General features: G+C 36.6%; 3 protein-coding genes across 3 annotated transcripts; 2 read left to right on the top strand and 1 right to left on the bottom strand.

Annotated features, from left to right (window-relative positions):
* The first annotated feature begins 6,330 nt into the window (after positions 1-6,330).
* On the top strand, positions 6,331-8,722 carry LOC106345946 (mediator of RNA polymerase II transcription subunit 37f). Its single transcript, NM_001316218.1, has 5 exons — positions 6,331-6,385; positions 6,519-6,786; positions 6,875-7,089; positions 7,179-8,139; positions 8,212-8,722. The coding sequence occupies exons 1-5, from the start codon at positions 6,331-6,333 to the stop codon at positions 8,720-8,722; spliced, it is 2,010 nt and encodes a 669-aa protein (NP_001303147.1).
* A 3,007-nt stretch (positions 8,723-11,729) lies between these two features.
* LOC106349626 lies at positions 11,730-12,065 on the bottom strand. Its single transcript, XM_013789614.1, has one exon. The coding sequence runs from the start codon at positions 12,063-12,065 to the stop codon at positions 11,730-11,732; it is 336 nt and encodes a 111-aa protein (XP_013645068.1).
* A 2,423-nt stretch (positions 12,066-14,488) lies between these two features.
* On the top strand, positions 14,489-15,411 carry LOC106345947 (multiprotein-bridging factor 1c). Its single transcript, XM_048736529.1, has one exon. It carries the CDS (start codon positions 14,677-14,679, stop codon positions 15,121-15,123), a length of 447 nt encoding a protein of 148 aa, XP_048592486.1. The 5' UTR covers positions 14,489-14,676; the 3' UTR covers positions 15,124-15,411.
* Positions 15,412-18,129: the final 2,718 nt, after the last annotated feature.

The following is an 18,129-nucleotide window of genomic DNA, read 5'->3' as shown; positions in this document are numbered from 1 at the left end:
TATTCTAGAGTATTCATATATATCATTCTATAAGGTTTTACTACCTTGTATTGTACTCACAATTTTTTTTTCATCTTTAGATGATTAAATCATATCATTTCTTTATTACCATGTTTATTTTCTCAATTTCAAGTGAGCATATGAGTTCTATAAAGAAACTCTTTCGATCTTGACCTTATCCATATTCACGTCTACAACCATTTTTATGTCTAATTTCTTGACCAATACTATTTATGTTGATTTTCTTTCTCAATATAAAATGTCATATTCTCTCCATGAGAATGATCATAATCAACTAGATGTAATTTATCATCTAACATCAATAGCTCATTATTTTTCTCAGTCTCAAGGAGATAAGATATAGTTATAAATTTCTTTAATCTCTTTTCTATTTCGTGTGTCTACTGGACAACATTACTTATGAAAAAATGTATTTTTCAATATATATGCATCATTAAAATTTTCTTCGAGAAAATTTTGTTTTAAATTTAACATCCAACATAGTTGATTTTAATTACAGACTTCAGGTCTTGTAATCTTTTGATACAAAATATATAATGAGCTTTAGGTAATCACATTCAGGTGATCATACTTTTCTTTGGATTGTTCTCCAAAACTTATGGATCTTTAAGGCCAAATCTTAGACTTAAAACTCTCATATAATCTCGTGCAAAACAACCTGAGATATTCATAGTTTTGCTCATGAAACATGGCACCTTATACGTTAGACATCAAAACTTTCAAGTCCATATAATAAAATTTTAAGTGTTGACCATACAGACAACTGAGCTTATTACAAAGGAGTTCAAAGCAAAACAATTCAGAGCTTGCATGTCAGATAAAGCTATACGTCAACATTAAGTCAATTTTCATATTATAAAAAGGGAGAATTTGTTGAATATTCATAAGAGGCAAAAGAATGAAGAATATAACTATTATACAGTAACTCAAGATGGATGGGACAATTTGCACAAAACATGACCAAAATCTCCTTCCAGGCGCGTGCGTTTGATGTTGAAATGGAGAAGATAAAATTATCATACTATACTACAAACTATTTAGTATAGTCACACGAATAATTTCACTCTAACTATAATATATTTTATTTAGAATAGTATGGCAATTGATATTAGTTACCAACATAATAAAACACAACCAAATAAATCCTAAACCTGCTACCTAAACCCAAACTCTAAACACTACACCCTAAACCTAAACCTAAACACTAAACCCAAACGGTAGACCCTTAAACCCAAACCGTATACCCTAAACCCAAACTCTAAACTCAAATTCTTAACCCAAACCGTAAACCATAGCGGAGCTACCTAAACCCTAAACCAAAACTCTAAACCATAAACCCAAACCCTAAACACAAATTCTAAACCCAAACTATAGACCCAAACAGAATTACCTAAACCCTAAACCCCCCTAAACCTAAATTCTAAACCCTAAACCCAAACCGTAAACCCTTAACCCAGATCCTAAACCCAAATTGTTAAACCAAACCATCGCCTATAACGGAGCTACCTAAACCCTAACCTTGAAGGTCTAAACCCTAAACCTAAACCGTAGACCCTAAACCCAAACCCTAAACCAAAAACCCCCCTAAACCCTAAACCCAAACCGTAAACCCTTAACCCAAACCATAAATCCAAATTATAAAACCAAACGAACGCCCATAACAGAGCTACCTAAATCCTAACCTTGAAGATCTAAAATATACTATATTTCATTTAGAATAGTATGGCAATTGATGATAGTTACTATATTAATGAATGGGAAAAGGAGGAAAATGGAGAGGTGAGGAGCATGAGGGGAGGAGGAGGAAGGAGGAAAGATAGAAGTATGGAGGAACGGAAAGAGGAATGGAGAGAGAGACCGGGGAAGGTAGGGGAGGAGAGAAAGAGTAGAAGGGAGTGTAAGAGTGAAAGCGATATAGGAAGAAACTATACTATTTTGATGAATAGATTAGTATACTATAATGTAATGCTTATTCAAATATTGCATGAAAGCAATATAAACTGTCAATACAAACATGTATGTGAATCTCCATTAACTTAGAGCATTCATTCAACACTAATGAAGGAGAGGAGAAGAAGGAGGAGAAAATACTAAGAAATCATTTCTATTCTACATTTATCAAATAGAATAGTACAACGTAGTGTGTACTGTTTATCTTCTCCAATAGTTCTGCGCATTCTCTGTTTCTTAATCTACATGTATCAAAAGTAACAAAATTCTAAAGCCAATTAAATATATAAAGAAAAATAATCAGATAATCAGTTGTTGTATCTGGTGATTATACAACGTGCTAAATCCTGATCTTATGCTCTTCAATCTAACCAGATTACTTTGATTCGTTTATTTTGATTGTAAAGTTCGTCGCGAAATTTAACGGCTTCGTGATTTTTGTGTGATGAAAAGGAACAAAAAAAAAAAAAAAAAGCGGGTGTGTTAGTTGGTAATAGATAAGGGTAATTTTGTATATATTGTAGATAATATATGGTATATCATAGCACATACCTTATAATGGTTATGTACTTAGTTTTTTTTGTGCTATGGTCATGTCCCCTAATTTCCCTTATAAAAACACTCAAAAGCATGCAGTCTTAAACTTTGATTAGAAACTAGCAAACAAACAATTTTCTCAGCCGTAAAATCAAATGTGATGACAAAACATTCAATATAAAGACATGCTAGCAAAGGACTTTAACTTCATACGTGTTACTTTCCAACATATATGTAACACGTAGACACAAAAGCAAGTTTGTATTATTTCAACTTAACGTGATATTCTACACTTGTTAAGAATGATTGTAAACGTGAAAAATCAGTAACGATTATAAGCAATTAATTAATCAAGCTACCAAATTCAAACTTTACACGCTTTAAACCAATAAGAATGTATATTGCAAGGAAGACAATCGTATAAAGAAGACGATGTTAAACAATAATGTGTATTACAAGAAAAGTGCGAAGCAATAATATATACGGCTGAAGTCAAACTTATAAACATACGAATAGCACGTAGTAGAATATGGTATATGGATTAAGTAAAATCAGATCCATACGAATATAATTTCAGAAAAACGATTGAGTTCGAGCTTATAAAGTTGACACTATAATATGGATTCGATAACAAAGCATGAAACTGCAGTTAAATCACAATTTTATTAAAGCAATACTTATCTCCCTCACATCGAGAATAACACGATAAACCAAACTCCAAATCAATCAAACCAACAATAAACTAGTTAAATTCACGATAAAACCAAATAACATCGAAATATATGTGAATGACACTTATCTTAGTAGTGAGTGATAATATGTATGGTTTTCAAATAAGAGAAAACTTAGCTTTATCAAACGAAGATGATGTGGATCTAGCGTGCGGTGCATCATTGCCGATATTTTTTTTTCTTTGACAGCTAGGGTTAGGTTTTTTGTATTTGAATGTTGCTCAAAAGGTAGCAAACTTGAGCTTGCTTTGCCTCCGGCCTGGACGGCGCATGACAGCGCGTACCAGCGTCCGGAGGGCTCTCCTTCTTCTATTGTCCTTCTCGCTTTGCTGCCGCCGCTTCACCAGATTTCTTGCCTTCGATATGCACGGAGTCGTGGGCTAGGGTTTGACGCCAGTGAATGCTCCGCTGCAGAGGCGCTTCTTCTCCGGTGGTATCTCCGTCTCTCTGTGGCTCAGACGAGTAGGATGAGAGGCTGGTGGTGGCTGTAGTCGGATTTTTTGGGTTTGATCGAGTTTGATTTTTCACGGTTTCATCTCGTCTTAGCTTCTCTCCGTCTTCGAGTGGGAGGGTCGCTTTGCTTCTCCGGGTCAATGGCGGTTCACCGCTTCAGATTCAGGAAGTCGTTCGGCTCGGGATCGAGTTTTGGGGCTCTCGTTGTTTCGTCGAGCTCAGGCTCTCTCCCTATTGGCATGGTGTGTGCCGGCGGGTTGTGAGTTTGAGCACGCAGTCGGGTTGGTGCTCTAGCTCAGTGGCTGGCTCGCGTAAGGTCTAGCTTGCGGTTTAAAGGATGGTCGTCTATGCCGTCACAGTGGCTGCCTGCTCTGCCCCCTCACCTCGATCTTCCTCTTCGAGGTTTGTGTTCTGTTTTTCCAGCTTGTTTCTTTCCGACGTCGGCATCTCTTGTAGGTTATGTCGAGCTCGGTGGGTATCGGTTGCAAATTAGCCCATGTTCTTCATTCCATCCTTGTTGGTGCAAGTGATGGCTTTAGCAGCTCCAGTTTCAGTTCGTCGGTTCTCGATGGCTACGAACGTGTGGTGGTTCTCGTGTCTTTGACTGTCACGATTAGCGTTCGGTCTCCGCTCACATCTCAGCACTACTTGGGCTTACTTGAGCCTCTTGTGGTGGTGTGCGAGGCAATTGTGTGCAGGTTGGGCTCAGTTTATGGAGTACGGAGGTTGCGGCCCTTTTTACTCGGATCGGCATCATGTACAGGTCGCATCCGGGCAAAATAAATGCTTGGTTTTGTTGTTGAAGGTGTGGTAGGTCGCTGCTGTTGCTGTTTGTTTTGTGGGCAGGTGCTTTGAAGCTATCGACGAGCTATTTTCAGGTGGGCCATTATCTTTAAGAGCGGATTCATCGGGGAGGCCAAAATTACCGGGTTCCAACTCTCGGTTGAACTTGGTTCATCTTTTTGCGGCAAGTTGTTGGTTGATTTAGTCGAGCCTTGTGACTACGGTTGTGGTGGTGTGTTTTTCTTACTTTCGGTTCTAGACTGAGTCGGTGTTTAGATTTTATTTATTTTTTCTGTTTCGTTTCATCCTCTGTAATTCTCTCAAAAATGAAAACTCGTAATAATATCTTTACATTTTTACCAAAAAAAAAAAAAGGTTGTGCTGGTAACTTGTTGTGAATCAGGACAAAGAAGGAATCAGTTAATCTTATTATTAATGGTACGCATATATAGGATACAAGTAAGGCCATGATTAACGTTGAAACCCCATATGAGGTTTTATATATATATATATATATATATATTTTTTTTTTGTGAGTAAAAAAAAAATTTAAAGACCAACCAATCGTGGGCCGCCACGTGTCAGTGGGGTCCGCAAACATATCAAAAACCCACCGAACAGCGATCTTTATTTTGGCTTTCCTGTAACCGATTTTTCCCTTTTTGTGGGCCCCCCACATAAAAACCCCCACTAAAAACCTCTTCCCCTTTTCCGATAATCCTGCTCTAAAGGTTTAGAAACCTTCTAAAACATGAGCTTTTGGGTCTATAATGGACATCCACTTAACTATTTATAACATGAATGAAATTATTATTTGGCTTCAACATTGAAAATTCGGAGGATATTAGATCAGAGAATTCCACCTTAATTGGCTAATATTTTTTTTTTGATAAATCCTATCGGATGATCCGGTCGGCCACGGGAGGAACGCACTTAATGCTACATAGTGGACTAGTCCAAAAGCGTACCACACTGTTTGACCTGAGTTTGGAATACCTTCCGATTAATGTCAAGGGTGGACCCAATCATATGTTATGGCCCACCATGTAAACCATTTGGACCGAAGCCCAAGATCAGACTGACCAAGTAGTGATAATTTAGTTTCCATTGGCAATCGAACCGAGGACTGATGTGGTACACACCAAACCCCAAAATATTGCCACTAGACCACCACTTGGTTATATAATATTTTCTTCATTTTGGGTACATAATCTTCTTATTTGGCCTATATATTGCCACAACATTGAAATACAAGCAAGTTTTCAATTTCGATCATTATAAATCGATTAAGCATATAGATATGATAAAAAAGAGTGATCTCTCTTTTTCCATAGAATCATTAAGAATAAAATTACTAAATTTGTCCCAAAACAAAACATTCAAATACAAGCAGTAAATTAATGTCTAAAAAAATTCTAAGCTGATTAATGAAATTTATTCGTCGTTAGTTAATGATGGGCTTGACGTGACAGCAATAGAAGAAGACTCAAGGCCCCAGGCCTAAACGAAAAAGGAAAGAAAGCCCATTATTTAGATTTAAGAAGTAAGTAACCAACGGCCAGGATTACTCCAACGGAAGACCCCGATCTGATTGGCTGATGCTGTAGATCGTCGCAAGATCATTGGTCCACATCATCGCAATGACATAAGTTTACATTCCTTCTTGTAGATCGCCGCAATATCATTGGTCCACGTCATCTTCGATGACATAAGTTTACATTTCCTGTCTTACGGGGATTAAAACCAAGATCTGTTTTAAAAAGCTCCCAACAGAGTTAACTAAAATTAAATAAGAAACAAGCAAAATAAAGAGAGAGAGAGAGAGATCTAAAAAGAAAAGAGGAGAGTATTCGATATGGCTCGCTCATTCGGAGCAAACGGCACGGTTGTGCTCGCGATCATCTTCTTCGGTGAGTATCTTCTTCTCTTTTGTTTTGTTCAAATCGATAACACATTGGCCTCTCTGCATTCATGTTTGATCTTAAGAGATATGTTGAATAGTGATTCATTTACTGATTATTAAGAGGTTGGAATGTATTTCAGGATGTTTATTTACGTTTTCAACGGCTAAAGAAGAGGCCACGAAGTTGGGAACAGTGATAGGGATAGATCTTGGTACGACCTACTCTTGCGTTGGTGTTTACAAGAACGGTCATGTTGAAATCATTGCCAATGACCAAGGTAACCGTATTACTCCTTCCTGGGTTGCTTTCACCGACTCCGAGAGGCTCATTGGTGAGGCTGCTAAGAACCAGGCTCCTCTTAATCCTGAGAGGACTGTCTTCGACGTCAAGAGATTGATCGGCAGAAAGTATATAAATGCATTTTGCTTTTTTGCTTTTTTGCTTTAGTTCATTGCAAGTTTTTCTGTTTGCTTAAATTATTGCTTGTTGTGGCAGATTCGAGGACAAAGAAGTTCAGAAGGACAGGAAGCTTGTGCCTTACCAGATTGTGAACAAGGATGGGAAGCCGTACATTCAAGTGAAGATCAAGGATGGTGAGACCAAGGTTTTCTCTCCTGAGGAGGTCAGTGCCATGATCTTGACTAAGATGAAGGAGACTGCTGAAGCTTACCTTGGCAAGAAAATCAAGGATGCTGTTGTCACTGTTCCAGGTTTGGTTTTTTTTTTTTTCTTATTCCTTCTAGTTTTTTATTAATATAATTTGCACATGTTTTATTGATTCTTTTATTTTTATGTGCAGCTTACTTCAACGATGCCCAGAGGCAGGCTACAAAGGACGCTGGTGTTATTGCTGGTCTCAATGTTGCCAGGATCATCAACGAGCCCACTGCTGCTGCTATTGCCTATGGTCTTGACAAGAAGGGTGGTGAGAAGAACATCCTTGTCTTTGACCTTGGTGGTGGTACCTTTGATGTTAGTGTTTTGACCATTGATAACGGTGTCTTCGAGGTTCTCTCCACAAATGGTGACACTCACTTGGGAGGTGAGGACTTTGACCACAGGATCATGGACTACTTTATCAAGTTGATCAAGAAGAAGCACCAAAAGGACATCAGCAAAGACAACAAGGCTCTTGGTAAGCTCCGCAGGGAATGTGAGAGGGCCAAGAGAGCTCTTAGTAGCCAGCACCAAGTCCGTGTGGAGATTGAGTCCCTCTTTGACGGTCTTGATTTCTCCGAGCCTCTCACCAGAGCTCGTTTCGAGGAGCTTAACAACGACTTGTTCAGGAAGACAATGGGACCAGTGAAGAAGGCCATGGATGATGCTGGTCTACAGAAGAGTCAGATCGATGAGATCGTCCTTGTTGGTGGAAGCACCAGGATCCCAAAGGTTCAGCAGCTGTTGAAGGACTTCTTCGAGGGAAAAGAGCCGAACAAGGGTGTGAACCCCGACGAAGCTGTTGCTTATGGTGCGGCTGTCCAGGGTGGTATTTTGAGCGGAGAAGGCGGTGACGAGACCAAAGATATCCTTCTTCTTGACGTTGCGCCACTCACTTTGGGTATTGAGACAGTGGGAGGAGTCATGACCAAACTGATCCCGAGAAACACAGTCATTCCGACAAAGAAGTCTCAGGTTTTCACGACGTACCAAGACCAGCAGACCACCGTCTCCATTCAGGTCTTTGAAGGTGAGCGAAGTCTTACCAAGGACTGCAGGCTGCTCGGGAAGTTCGACCTCACCGGAATCCCACCAGCCCCAAGGTTTGTCATCTTCTTTGTTTCTTTATGCTTTGCTTGATCAATTATATAACACACTTTGTTTTGTTTTGGCAGAGGAACACCTCAAATCGAGGTCACGTTTGAAGTGGACGCCAACGGTATCCTGAACGTGAAAGCAGAGGACAAGGCCTCTGGTAAATCAGAGAAGATCACAATCACGAACGAGAAGGGTCGTCTGAGCCAGGAAGAGATTGACCGGATGGTTAAGGAGGCAGAGGAGTTTGCAGAGGAAGACAAGAAGGTGAAGGAGAGAATCGACGCAAGGAACAGCCTCGAGACATACGTGTACAACATGAAGAACCAAGTAAGCGACAAGGACAAGCTTGCAGACAAACTTGAGGCGGATGAGAAGGAGAAGATAGAAGCAGCGACCAAAGAAGCCTTGGAGTGGCTTGACGAGAACCAAAACTCAGAGAAGGAAGAGTATGACGAGAAGTTGAAAGAAGTAGAGGCTGTGTGTAACCCAATCATCACAGCCGTGTATCAGAGGACAGGTGGTGCACCAGGTGCGGGAGGAGAATCAGCGACCGAGGAGGAGGAGGATGAGTCTCACGATGAGCTCTAAGTTGTGCCTTTTCTTATTCTTAATTTGTTAGAGAGACCTCTTGGTGAAGATTTTGAGGGATAAAGAAGAATGATAACGCTTTTGTTTTCTTTTATTTTGGTTTTTTTTTTAATGGATAGGAATGGGGGTGCTCTCTTTATTATGTTCATCTGAACCCTTGTCATGTACTTCTTTCTCAGAGCTTGAAAAGCCGACATTAGACACTGTTTGGTAGAAACCACCTTCAAAATAAAATAGTACCAAAAACATTTTGCAACATTCTTCTTATATCCAGCAAAACCTGCAAAAGAAAAAAAAAGTGATTTAAGAATGCATTTTTGTGAATTAAAAGAAAAAAAAGCTTACAAAAGATCTGCAGCATGATATAAGGAGTACCGTCAAGCATAAATTTTATATGGTGGTTTCAGTGATAGAGTCAGGTGTAAATCCTCATACGGCATATAGAATTGTCGACCGTAGAATCATCTGTAATATTTCTCATAGTTGTATTAACATAATTATCCAACGTTAAAAAAAAAAATGCATCGCCCAAAACCTCAAGGCAAAACCATACACATTTGAACATTTTGACATATAGTAAAAATTCAAAAGCAAAATTCACATTAATGCATAATTAATTAATTATATTAAGACTAATATAGCGCATAGATAAGCTATCATTTTCTCTAGCATACTTAATAAACATAACACAAACCACTGTCAATAGAAAAAAAAACAACAAAAAAGGGTATGGCAACAATGATTGCGGCTCCTTGGATGGACACTATAATCATTGTAAAAAAGGAATCGAGGATTGATAATTCAGAGGATATCAAATATATTGCAAGGGAATCTCTTGCAAATAAAACAAAACAGCTAATGTTAATATTCTTATCCCAAATTCCTCACCGCTGGAAGGAAGATTGCTAAGGAAAGTGCAAGCTTCAAGCAAACCTCTTTTAAGATAATCGGCATCAGCCATACTTGAGCTAGCTTCAATATGAAACAAGTGTACCAGAAAAAGAAATGATCAAGAATCCTTGATATGTTCCCAAGACAACTTAAATTATTTGCAGCTCTTGGTTTCCGCTTGGTCAGGTGATTCGCCCAACCTTATATCTATGAAAAGAAAGAACGAAATAACTGGGTATAACTCAACCACCAATGAGAAAACACAAATATTGTTTCAAGTATTGTTTTTTTTAACTAAAAATGAGAACCACGAAGGAAGATATCCTAGTATCAAAAACCTAGCTGATAACAGCTGAAAAGAGGCCTCCATATCTTTAAATCCCCACCAAAGTGGTAGCAAAAAAAAGCAAGAAAGTATGAAAGTTCCAATTGAAGATGTAAGATGTCTGCTTTAAAATAGTCGCTGCCGTAGTTGCTGACGCAGATGATATGTTGAGTGGTGAAGACCATGTGGAGTCAAGATGCTGAGCTGGAGTCGTGGAGACTTGGAGAGCAATGTAGTATTTTGGAAAAAAAAGCATTGAATAACGTGGAGTTAATGATAAAATAACTCTGAGGGTCGTCGACATAGTCACAAACACAGAGGCTGATTTTATTGAGAGAGAAAAGCTCTTGGGTGTGGTCTTGGTCGTGCCGAAGCAGTTGCTAAAGTACTTGACGGAAGAGAGACATAAGCGGTATAGCTTAAGAATCTTTCATCAGTAGCGTGTGTTAAGGTGTTAACACTAGACGTGTAAAAGCTGAACTAAGCAGATCTTGTAATAGATTGTTTATAAGTGATTATAATAAAGCATAAGTGTTTGCTTGTAGTGTTTTGTCTTTCAGTTTACTTTATGCAGTACTATTGTGGTGTCTCCTTTGCATTAACACCATTATCCACATGCTAATAGCTTTTGCACTGCATTAGCTATCTCACTTTCAGAGATACTAGTCTGATAAAAAGAGGACCTCAAATCTATAGACTTAGTAATAGCACTGAATCAAGCAGACCAGTTTTTTCAACTATACCTTTCTGCATTTTCCCACACAGCTAATGGCCATCCTCCAGTCAAAACTCCTTGTGATCAGCTCATGCATCTAAGTATCTAACTCATAAATTTTCCCTGAGAAAAACATAACGGACGCAGATGTAAATGTACCAAGGAAAAGGATCACATCCATATATTCTGACTCTCCATAATTGCTTCTACGACGCAGACATTTTCTTGAAAACACATGCAGGTATGCATAGAGTATTTGTGTCGTTTATTTTTGTGATATCTTTTCTTTCTTGAAAGTGTATTCCTTTTTGGTGTATTTTCCTTAGGCTAAAAGGGATCATCGGGCAATATTCTATTGGCGTCTATGCACCTAGGGATACATGGACATAATCCAGGAAAAGAAACTGCAAAACTAAAAGTTTACAGATATGGCATATATATATATAATTCTATAAATTTATATATATATATATATATAATTCACACTTTAAATCTCAAAATAGAAGTAGAGCAAAGAACATTTAACCACAATCATAAAATAAATAGAGCAAAAAAATATATAGATACAATTATAAATAAATAAAAAACAGAGTAAAAAACATATAGCCACAATTTTGGCGGGTCTGCTCTGGTTGTAGCTTCGTATTTTTCCAGTGGGGCTTCAGTGACTTTTATTTTGGCAGGTATGATGTGGTTGAGACTTTGTATTTTCCAGCAAAACTGCAAAGTGTCTTTTTATGACAGGACTGTGTGGTTGGAGCTTTCTACTCTTATAGTCATGAAAGGGGGATTTCTGTGACCTCTCGTTCTAAGGTGAATTATTGGTTGTGCTTGTGCTTTTGTTTACTATTTTAATTTGTTGTTGAAGATTTTGTTTTTCTGTTTCTTTTTATAGTATTTCTATACATCTCACAATATGGTTTCTTCTTAAGAATTTAGGTTATATGTACCACTGACACTATAGTTTTTTTTTAACATCTAATTTTATCACTTATATTGAATATATGTGATCAACATGCAAAAGAACATGCAAATATTGAGGTACATAATAATAATATTAAAATTTTACTCCTTCCTCAACCTGTTTTGCCATCATCAACTTTGTTTACATTCCTACTAAGCCACTGAAATCCGAAATTTTGGAATTTCCTTGCCCACCATCTAATGTCTCTGATCCAGTTATAGTATCCAAAATGTAGCTTCTTATTGTTGAGGATGTCTATTGCCTTTTGACAATCACTTTCAATTATAATCTGATCATATCCCAAACTCCAGCAATGTTGTAGTGTCATTAGGATCCCTTGTAACTCGCTTTCTAAAGCATCTTGAACTCGTTTCCCTCTTGTTTGAGCTGAACCTTTATAAACTCCATTCTCATCCCTAATAACCCCTCCAGCCAATGCTTTAGTCATTTGTTTATGAAATGATCCATCAATATTACATTTCTTCCATCCTCTTGGTGGTCTTGTCCATTTCACATTCTCAGGATTATTAAAGACTTCTCCTCCCTTACTTACCTTGCTTGTGGACCAGCTGATGGAAGTTCCAACCAATAAGAATCCTAATGAACCTAAAAATATGATAAAGGGCCCAGAGTGGTTCGCCTATTTAGATATTCACAACCGTAGCAGCTTAAGAAGCAAAGAGACAATGGGGTAGAAATGAGAAACAAAAATATTCTGATAAAGACGTTCTTCAGTAGTCTTGTTTGGTTGTATGGTTTCGTTGTATCACTCTGTTTCCATTCCTTTATATCCTCTTTTGATGAAACACCAAGGTATTTCTACTCTTCCACAGTCTCCATAAAATCCATAAAGGTAGATCTTGATAATGATATAGCCGTGTAGAAAACGAGTATTGTAAATATGCCTCAATCTTTTTTCAAGAGATGTTGATGAACTATTGATGATTAGATACACCAGAAGATCTCCATATCCCTACAGCATACAGACACTCAAAGAAAATGTGCTTCTCCGTTTCTTCTACAGAACAGCATCTTCGACAATAATCATTCCGAGTGATGGGTCTTCTTCTGAGATTGTTACCTGTCACCAAACATCCATATAACAATCTCCGCAAGAAGTGTTTTAACTTCGCCAGGTCTTTTGTTTTCCATATCTTGTGTTTTAGCTCTGCAGATCCATGAGTTGGTAATGGAGGGACATTATATGGTGAATGAGTACCTAACCAATATCCAGACTTCAATGTGTACAATCCATTTTCATTATAATATCACTAAAATTTTCCAAACTATGATACAAGGCAGTAATCAGAATTTCAACAGTGAATAAGAAACATTACATCACTCTTTATGTTCTTCTAAATCAACATACACGCATGATGTGAATCCACTCAAAAAAAGTGAGCATATACCTAATTTTGGAAATACTATCTCGAGAGAGACGAATCCCCCCACCCCGCGGTGGATTTATCAGTTCCTCGACGAAAATATTATTGAAGATTGATGGAAAGACATGACACCAAACTTTCTTGGTAAAGTATATGTTCCTCTAACCTCATGGTCCTCATCCACATATATCGATACATTTCGTTCAGCGGAATGTACCGAAACGTCTTCGTTGACATCCCCTTCTTTCACAATTAATCGTAACAAAAATTTCGGGGTAATACCATCACCAGAACCATGAGTCACGGGCAACTGGACTAAGGCCTTGAGTGTTAACCCCGGGAAGAGAAGAATGCATAGCGGAGAAAATATATGTTACCATTCAATCACTTGTTTTGCTATTAATTTTATAAATAAAAAAGTTCAAGAGCAGTGCGGGAGAGATGACCACACCTATTGTAGAAAACATTAATATGACGTGGTTAGTAAGTTATGCTATTATAAATAAATTATTGTTTAATTATTAAACTATAGAAAATAACACAAATACAACTACTACTTTGATCTATATAACATACATAGATTAAAATTTTAAATGTGTATTATTTAGTTAATAAAATTAATTAGAATAAAAATATTTTATTTTTAAGCTATAATACATATTATAATTTATTTAGTTTTGTTTAAACGACAACTGGATGCCTTTACATTAAAATGTGATATATTACTTTAAAATTACATAATAAAGTTTTAATAGTAATATTTTGATATTGATTTAATTACATTTTTATTTCAAAAAACAAATTCAAATTAATTTTGTTTAAAAACACTATCGTAATTATTATTTAAAAATAAATAAAATATTGGCTATAAAATCTCAATAATAGCAAATTAAATTTAATAGTTCAGATATATAAAATATTTCAAAATAATATATTTTTTAAATTATATTAATTTCACTGATTTTTATTTGTTAAATATAAATATATTATGTGTATTTCTTATATACTATTCATTATACATGTCACGATTTATATTGTATTTTGAACTGTTTATTTTAAGCAAACTAGTCACCCCGCAATCTGCGTTTTTTTAATACTAATTGCAGTTAATTTGTATTGCAGTATTTAATCCGTTTGTTCCGGATCGCTCAGTTTTTGTTCCCATTCTAAGCCTAAAGCGATATCTGGCTTTGCATTCTTCGACGCTTCACGCTAGAGGCCCTAGTGACCGTCGATATCTGGCTTTGCATTTTTCGACTCTTCACGCTAGAGGCCCTAGTGACCGTCGATATCTGGCTTTGCATTTTTCGACTCTTCACGCTAGAGGCCCTAGTGACCGTCGATATCTGGCTTTGCATTTTTCGACTCTTCACGCTAGAGGCCCTAGTGACCGTGAGATACTTTTCTATTACTGTCTACCGTTGGATACAAGACGAGTTCATTTAGATAAATTTATAGTAACGCCACGTCACCTACAATAACACCCAATAAAACAAGAACACGTTACCAGCCTAAGAACTGTCCAGAAACGAAAATGGAGTGATCGAACTCTCCAGAAACTCATCTCCTTATATAAAGACCTCTCCTCCCAGCGACGCCTTCATCGTTCTCAATTTCAGAAACTTATCATTATCATCATCTCTCTGAGATATCAAGTTTTAAACAACAGCGACGATGCCGAGCAGATACCCAGGAGCCGTGACGCAAGACTGGGAGCCAGTGGTGCTCCACAAAACCAAGCCAAAGAGCCAAGACCTCCGTGATCCCAAGGCGGTTAATGCAGCTCTCAGAAGCGGCTTAGCGGTTCAGACGGTGAAGAAATTCGACGCAGGTTCGAACAAGAAGGGGAAATCGACGGCGGTGCCGGTGATCAACACGAAGAAGCTGGAGGAAGAGACGGAGCCGTCGGCGATGGATAGGGTGAAAGCGGAGGTGAGGCTAGCGATACAGAAAGCTCGGTTGGAGAAGAAGATGTCACAAGCGGATCTAGCGAAACAGATCAACGAGCGGACACAGGTGGTTCAAGAATACGAAAACGGGAAAGCTGTTCCTAACCAGGCCGTGCTTGCCAAGATGGAGAAGGTTCTTGGTGTTAAACTCAGGGGTAAACATGTCAAATAATTCAAAACGATGCCGTCTCTGGTTTCGTTCTTCCTTCTTTTGGGTGCACGTCCAATTTCGTATTCTCAATCTTATGAATATAAATAATAACGCTTTTGGCTTCGTATTCAAACGACATCGTATCTGGCAAACGATGGATGGTCAAATTTAAAAAGGAAATGGATTTGTTATGTTTGAGTTACTTGAATTTCTTCATACATGAGTCATGACTGGTCTAAGTATTTATTCTTTGCATGTATAATGTATTCCTGTAGTCAGCAAGATTAAAAATCCTTTTTTAAAAACAAAGTCGATGTTTCAGGGACATCTCTGGACTTGGTCTTGTAGGTCTAATGGGTTTGTGACTCAGAACTTCTTGGTTATCATATAAATTTAGAAGTGAATCAGGAAATGTGTAATGGTAGCGTGACATCTGCGAGTAAGTTACTCGGTTCTAAGCGAGAGTCCAAACAGATAGAATCAGTATTTGTAACATGTTTAGATTTTTTTAAGTACATTAAATACAACGATAAGTAAGCAGAAAAAAATGCTCAAACAATTTGATAGGTAAAAGTTTAAAAACTTTATTTCAAATTTGCTAACGTTTAAGAGACGAAACCATTTAGCAAACTGAAAAGATTGTAACTTGGTACTCCCTTACCTACACGTCACGACCCCTCTCTGTATCTAAAACACATCGATCTCATGACGATCGCACTAAACGTCTAATGGAGACAGAACTAGATTCAACATATTCAGCATGAAGACTAGAAACAAGCCATTGTCATATTTTTTTTAAAATGGGCAAGGGAGATGAGCTGAACGCCAAAGACACTCGAGATTCGTGTCTTTCTCCTTCTCTTCCTTTGCTTAGCCTCATCAGCTTAAGTCAACTAAAATTTTGATTTTTATGTTTTCATTAGAATACATGTTATTTTTATATGTGCATCAATATTTACTGCTTTAAAATGCAGCTTATCCTCAAGCAGGAGAAAAATTAAATGCGGCCGCAAGGACCAACACAAACCCTCATGTAACTCTGATGGTAGCATTGGACAGTGCGCGCCAGAGTTTCCATGTTGCACATGTCCAATCGAATAGTGAAAGACAATTTCACTTGATCAGGACGCAGTCCCTGTTTCTTCAGCGATGCCAAATCGAAAAAAATTCTTCATTCTTGTTTAACAAACTTATACGCAGTATTTGTTACAACAGATTTGTAGACTTTTAGGCCAGAAGCTGTATCTTGTCTTTGTCGGGCCTTGTTCAAAGCTTGTTACATGTGTCCAATGAAGCATTGTTCAGAATTCCTTTCCACATATATTGTAGTTAACCAGAAGCTGTATCTAGTCTTTGTCAGGCCTCCGTTCGATAACATCCAACTCATGGCTATCGCAATTTCGAACAAATGTTTCATGTCATACAATTTGGTCAAACTTTAGTTCATTCTCTTATTTCATATTTTGGGAAGCCACTTTAACAATAATTAAGTAAAATCAGTGACCATATAATAAATTTTAAGAGAAAACTAAAACAATTCAGGCGAATCATAGATAAATTCCTACTATATATGTACAAAGTAGACTTTTGTCTTGTTAGGTTTACACCTCATCAATAGGTTTTCTATAAAAACGGATAAATTATCACCAAATATTCTTTTAGGCTACATCTGTCTAAAAAAAATTTTTTTTGTTAACGCTGATTTATTATGACATTAAATTTATGAAAAATATTACACAGACGATTCAACAATCGACAATACTACCTATTTATGAAGACCTACGCCTAACTGCATCATCTAAGCCGTCCTATGAAGATTCATTCCTGACTAGATTTAGTTGCAACATGTTGAAGATCTCTTGTAATCATTTCGTCTTCATTAATAAATTGTTTTCTCCGGCTTGAAACCTGGATTTGTCATCCAACTTTGTAGTTAGTATTTCCTTTTCATTTCAACCAAAATTTTGACATTATTTTTTGTCAACATGTGATAATGTAGTAAAAATATAATAATATGTAAATCTACATAATTTTAAAACAAGTAAGGTATATTATATAAAATTATAATTTTCATTAAACCATTTTTGTAAACAAAATATAGTTTTGCATTTTTGAAGCGCAGACTAAAATCTACTTGTATTTTATAACTTTATCTGACGTACCAATAAAATCAGTTATATTTTGACTTACGAATTATTTAAGCTAAAAACTATATATGCTTTACAAAATTAAAAATTAAATAAAACAATTACCATCGACCATCGAACATGTCACTTGATATATTTTTCATTTAGTAAGATATTCTGACTTTTTGTAAATGAAATTTATGCAAAGAATACTTTTGAGTGTTTGACCAGTTCATATGAAACGAAACCATAACCAAATAAAATAACCACATATGGATAATCTAATGAAAAATATACAAATAAATGACCACAATTACATTTTGTTAGTTATTTAATTCCCGTCTGAATTTTCAAATCAACTCAAGTTTGAGAACTATAATTGTTTTTTGATGTAAAAAAAGAAATAATCTTCGTATGTGCGTATATGATACAAGTCAATATTAGAGTGCTATAATACGAGAATGTTATTCTAAAAACTGTAAGCCGAAATGGATGACAGGTTCATGTAACATACAATTTGGTCAAACATTAGCTGATTCTCTTATTTTATATTTTGGGCAGCCATTTCAACAACACTTGGAATGAGCAGATGTAAAAATTATGATCAAATAATAAATTTTAAAAGACAAATAAAAAAATTCGCGTGAATTGTAGATAAATTTCTAGTTAGGTTCTATATAACTAAATTGTAGATAAATTGTAGATCAAATAATAAATCTATATATGACATAGACTTTTTCTCTTGTTAGGTTCTCTATAAATTTGACACTTCATTATAGCTTTTGAAAAATTAATAAATTATCCCAAAATGTTCATCTTCTTGTTATTTTAGGCCAAATCTATTAAAAAAATTTAGCCGTTCTTCTTTTCTAATTAGTATATTTTCGATTCAACCAAAAAT

The sequence above is a fragment of the Brassica napus genome, chromosome A7, assembly GCF_020379485.1.
Source record: "Brassica napus cultivar Da-Ae chromosome A7, Da-Ae, whole genome shotgun sequence".
Lineage (NCBI taxonomy): Eukaryota > Viridiplantae > Streptophyta > Magnoliopsida > Brassicales > Brassicaceae > Brassica > Brassica napus.
This window is presented reverse-complemented; position numbering and strand designations above follow the sequence as displayed.

Coding starts and splice junctions, on each gene's coding strand:
- LOC106345947 (XM_048736529.1), top strand. CDS start 14,677: ATGCCGAGCAGATACCCAGGAGCCGTGACGCAAGACTGGGAGCCAGTG.
- LOC106345946 (NM_001316218.1), top strand. CDS start 6,331: ATGGCTCGCTCATTCGGAGCAAACGGCACGGTTGTGCTCGCGATCATC. Junction 6,787..6,874: donor AAGAGATTGATCGGCAGAAA/GTATATAAATGC, acceptor TTGTTGTGGCAG/ATTCGAGGACAAAGAAGTTC. Junction 8,140..8,211: donor GGAATCCCACCAGCCCCAAG/GTTTGTCATCTT, acceptor TTGTTTTGGCAG/AGGAACACCTCAAATCGAGG.
- LOC106349626 (XM_013789614.1), bottom strand. CDS start 12,065: ATGACTAAAGCATTGGCTGGAGGGGTTATTAGGGATGAGAATGGAGTT.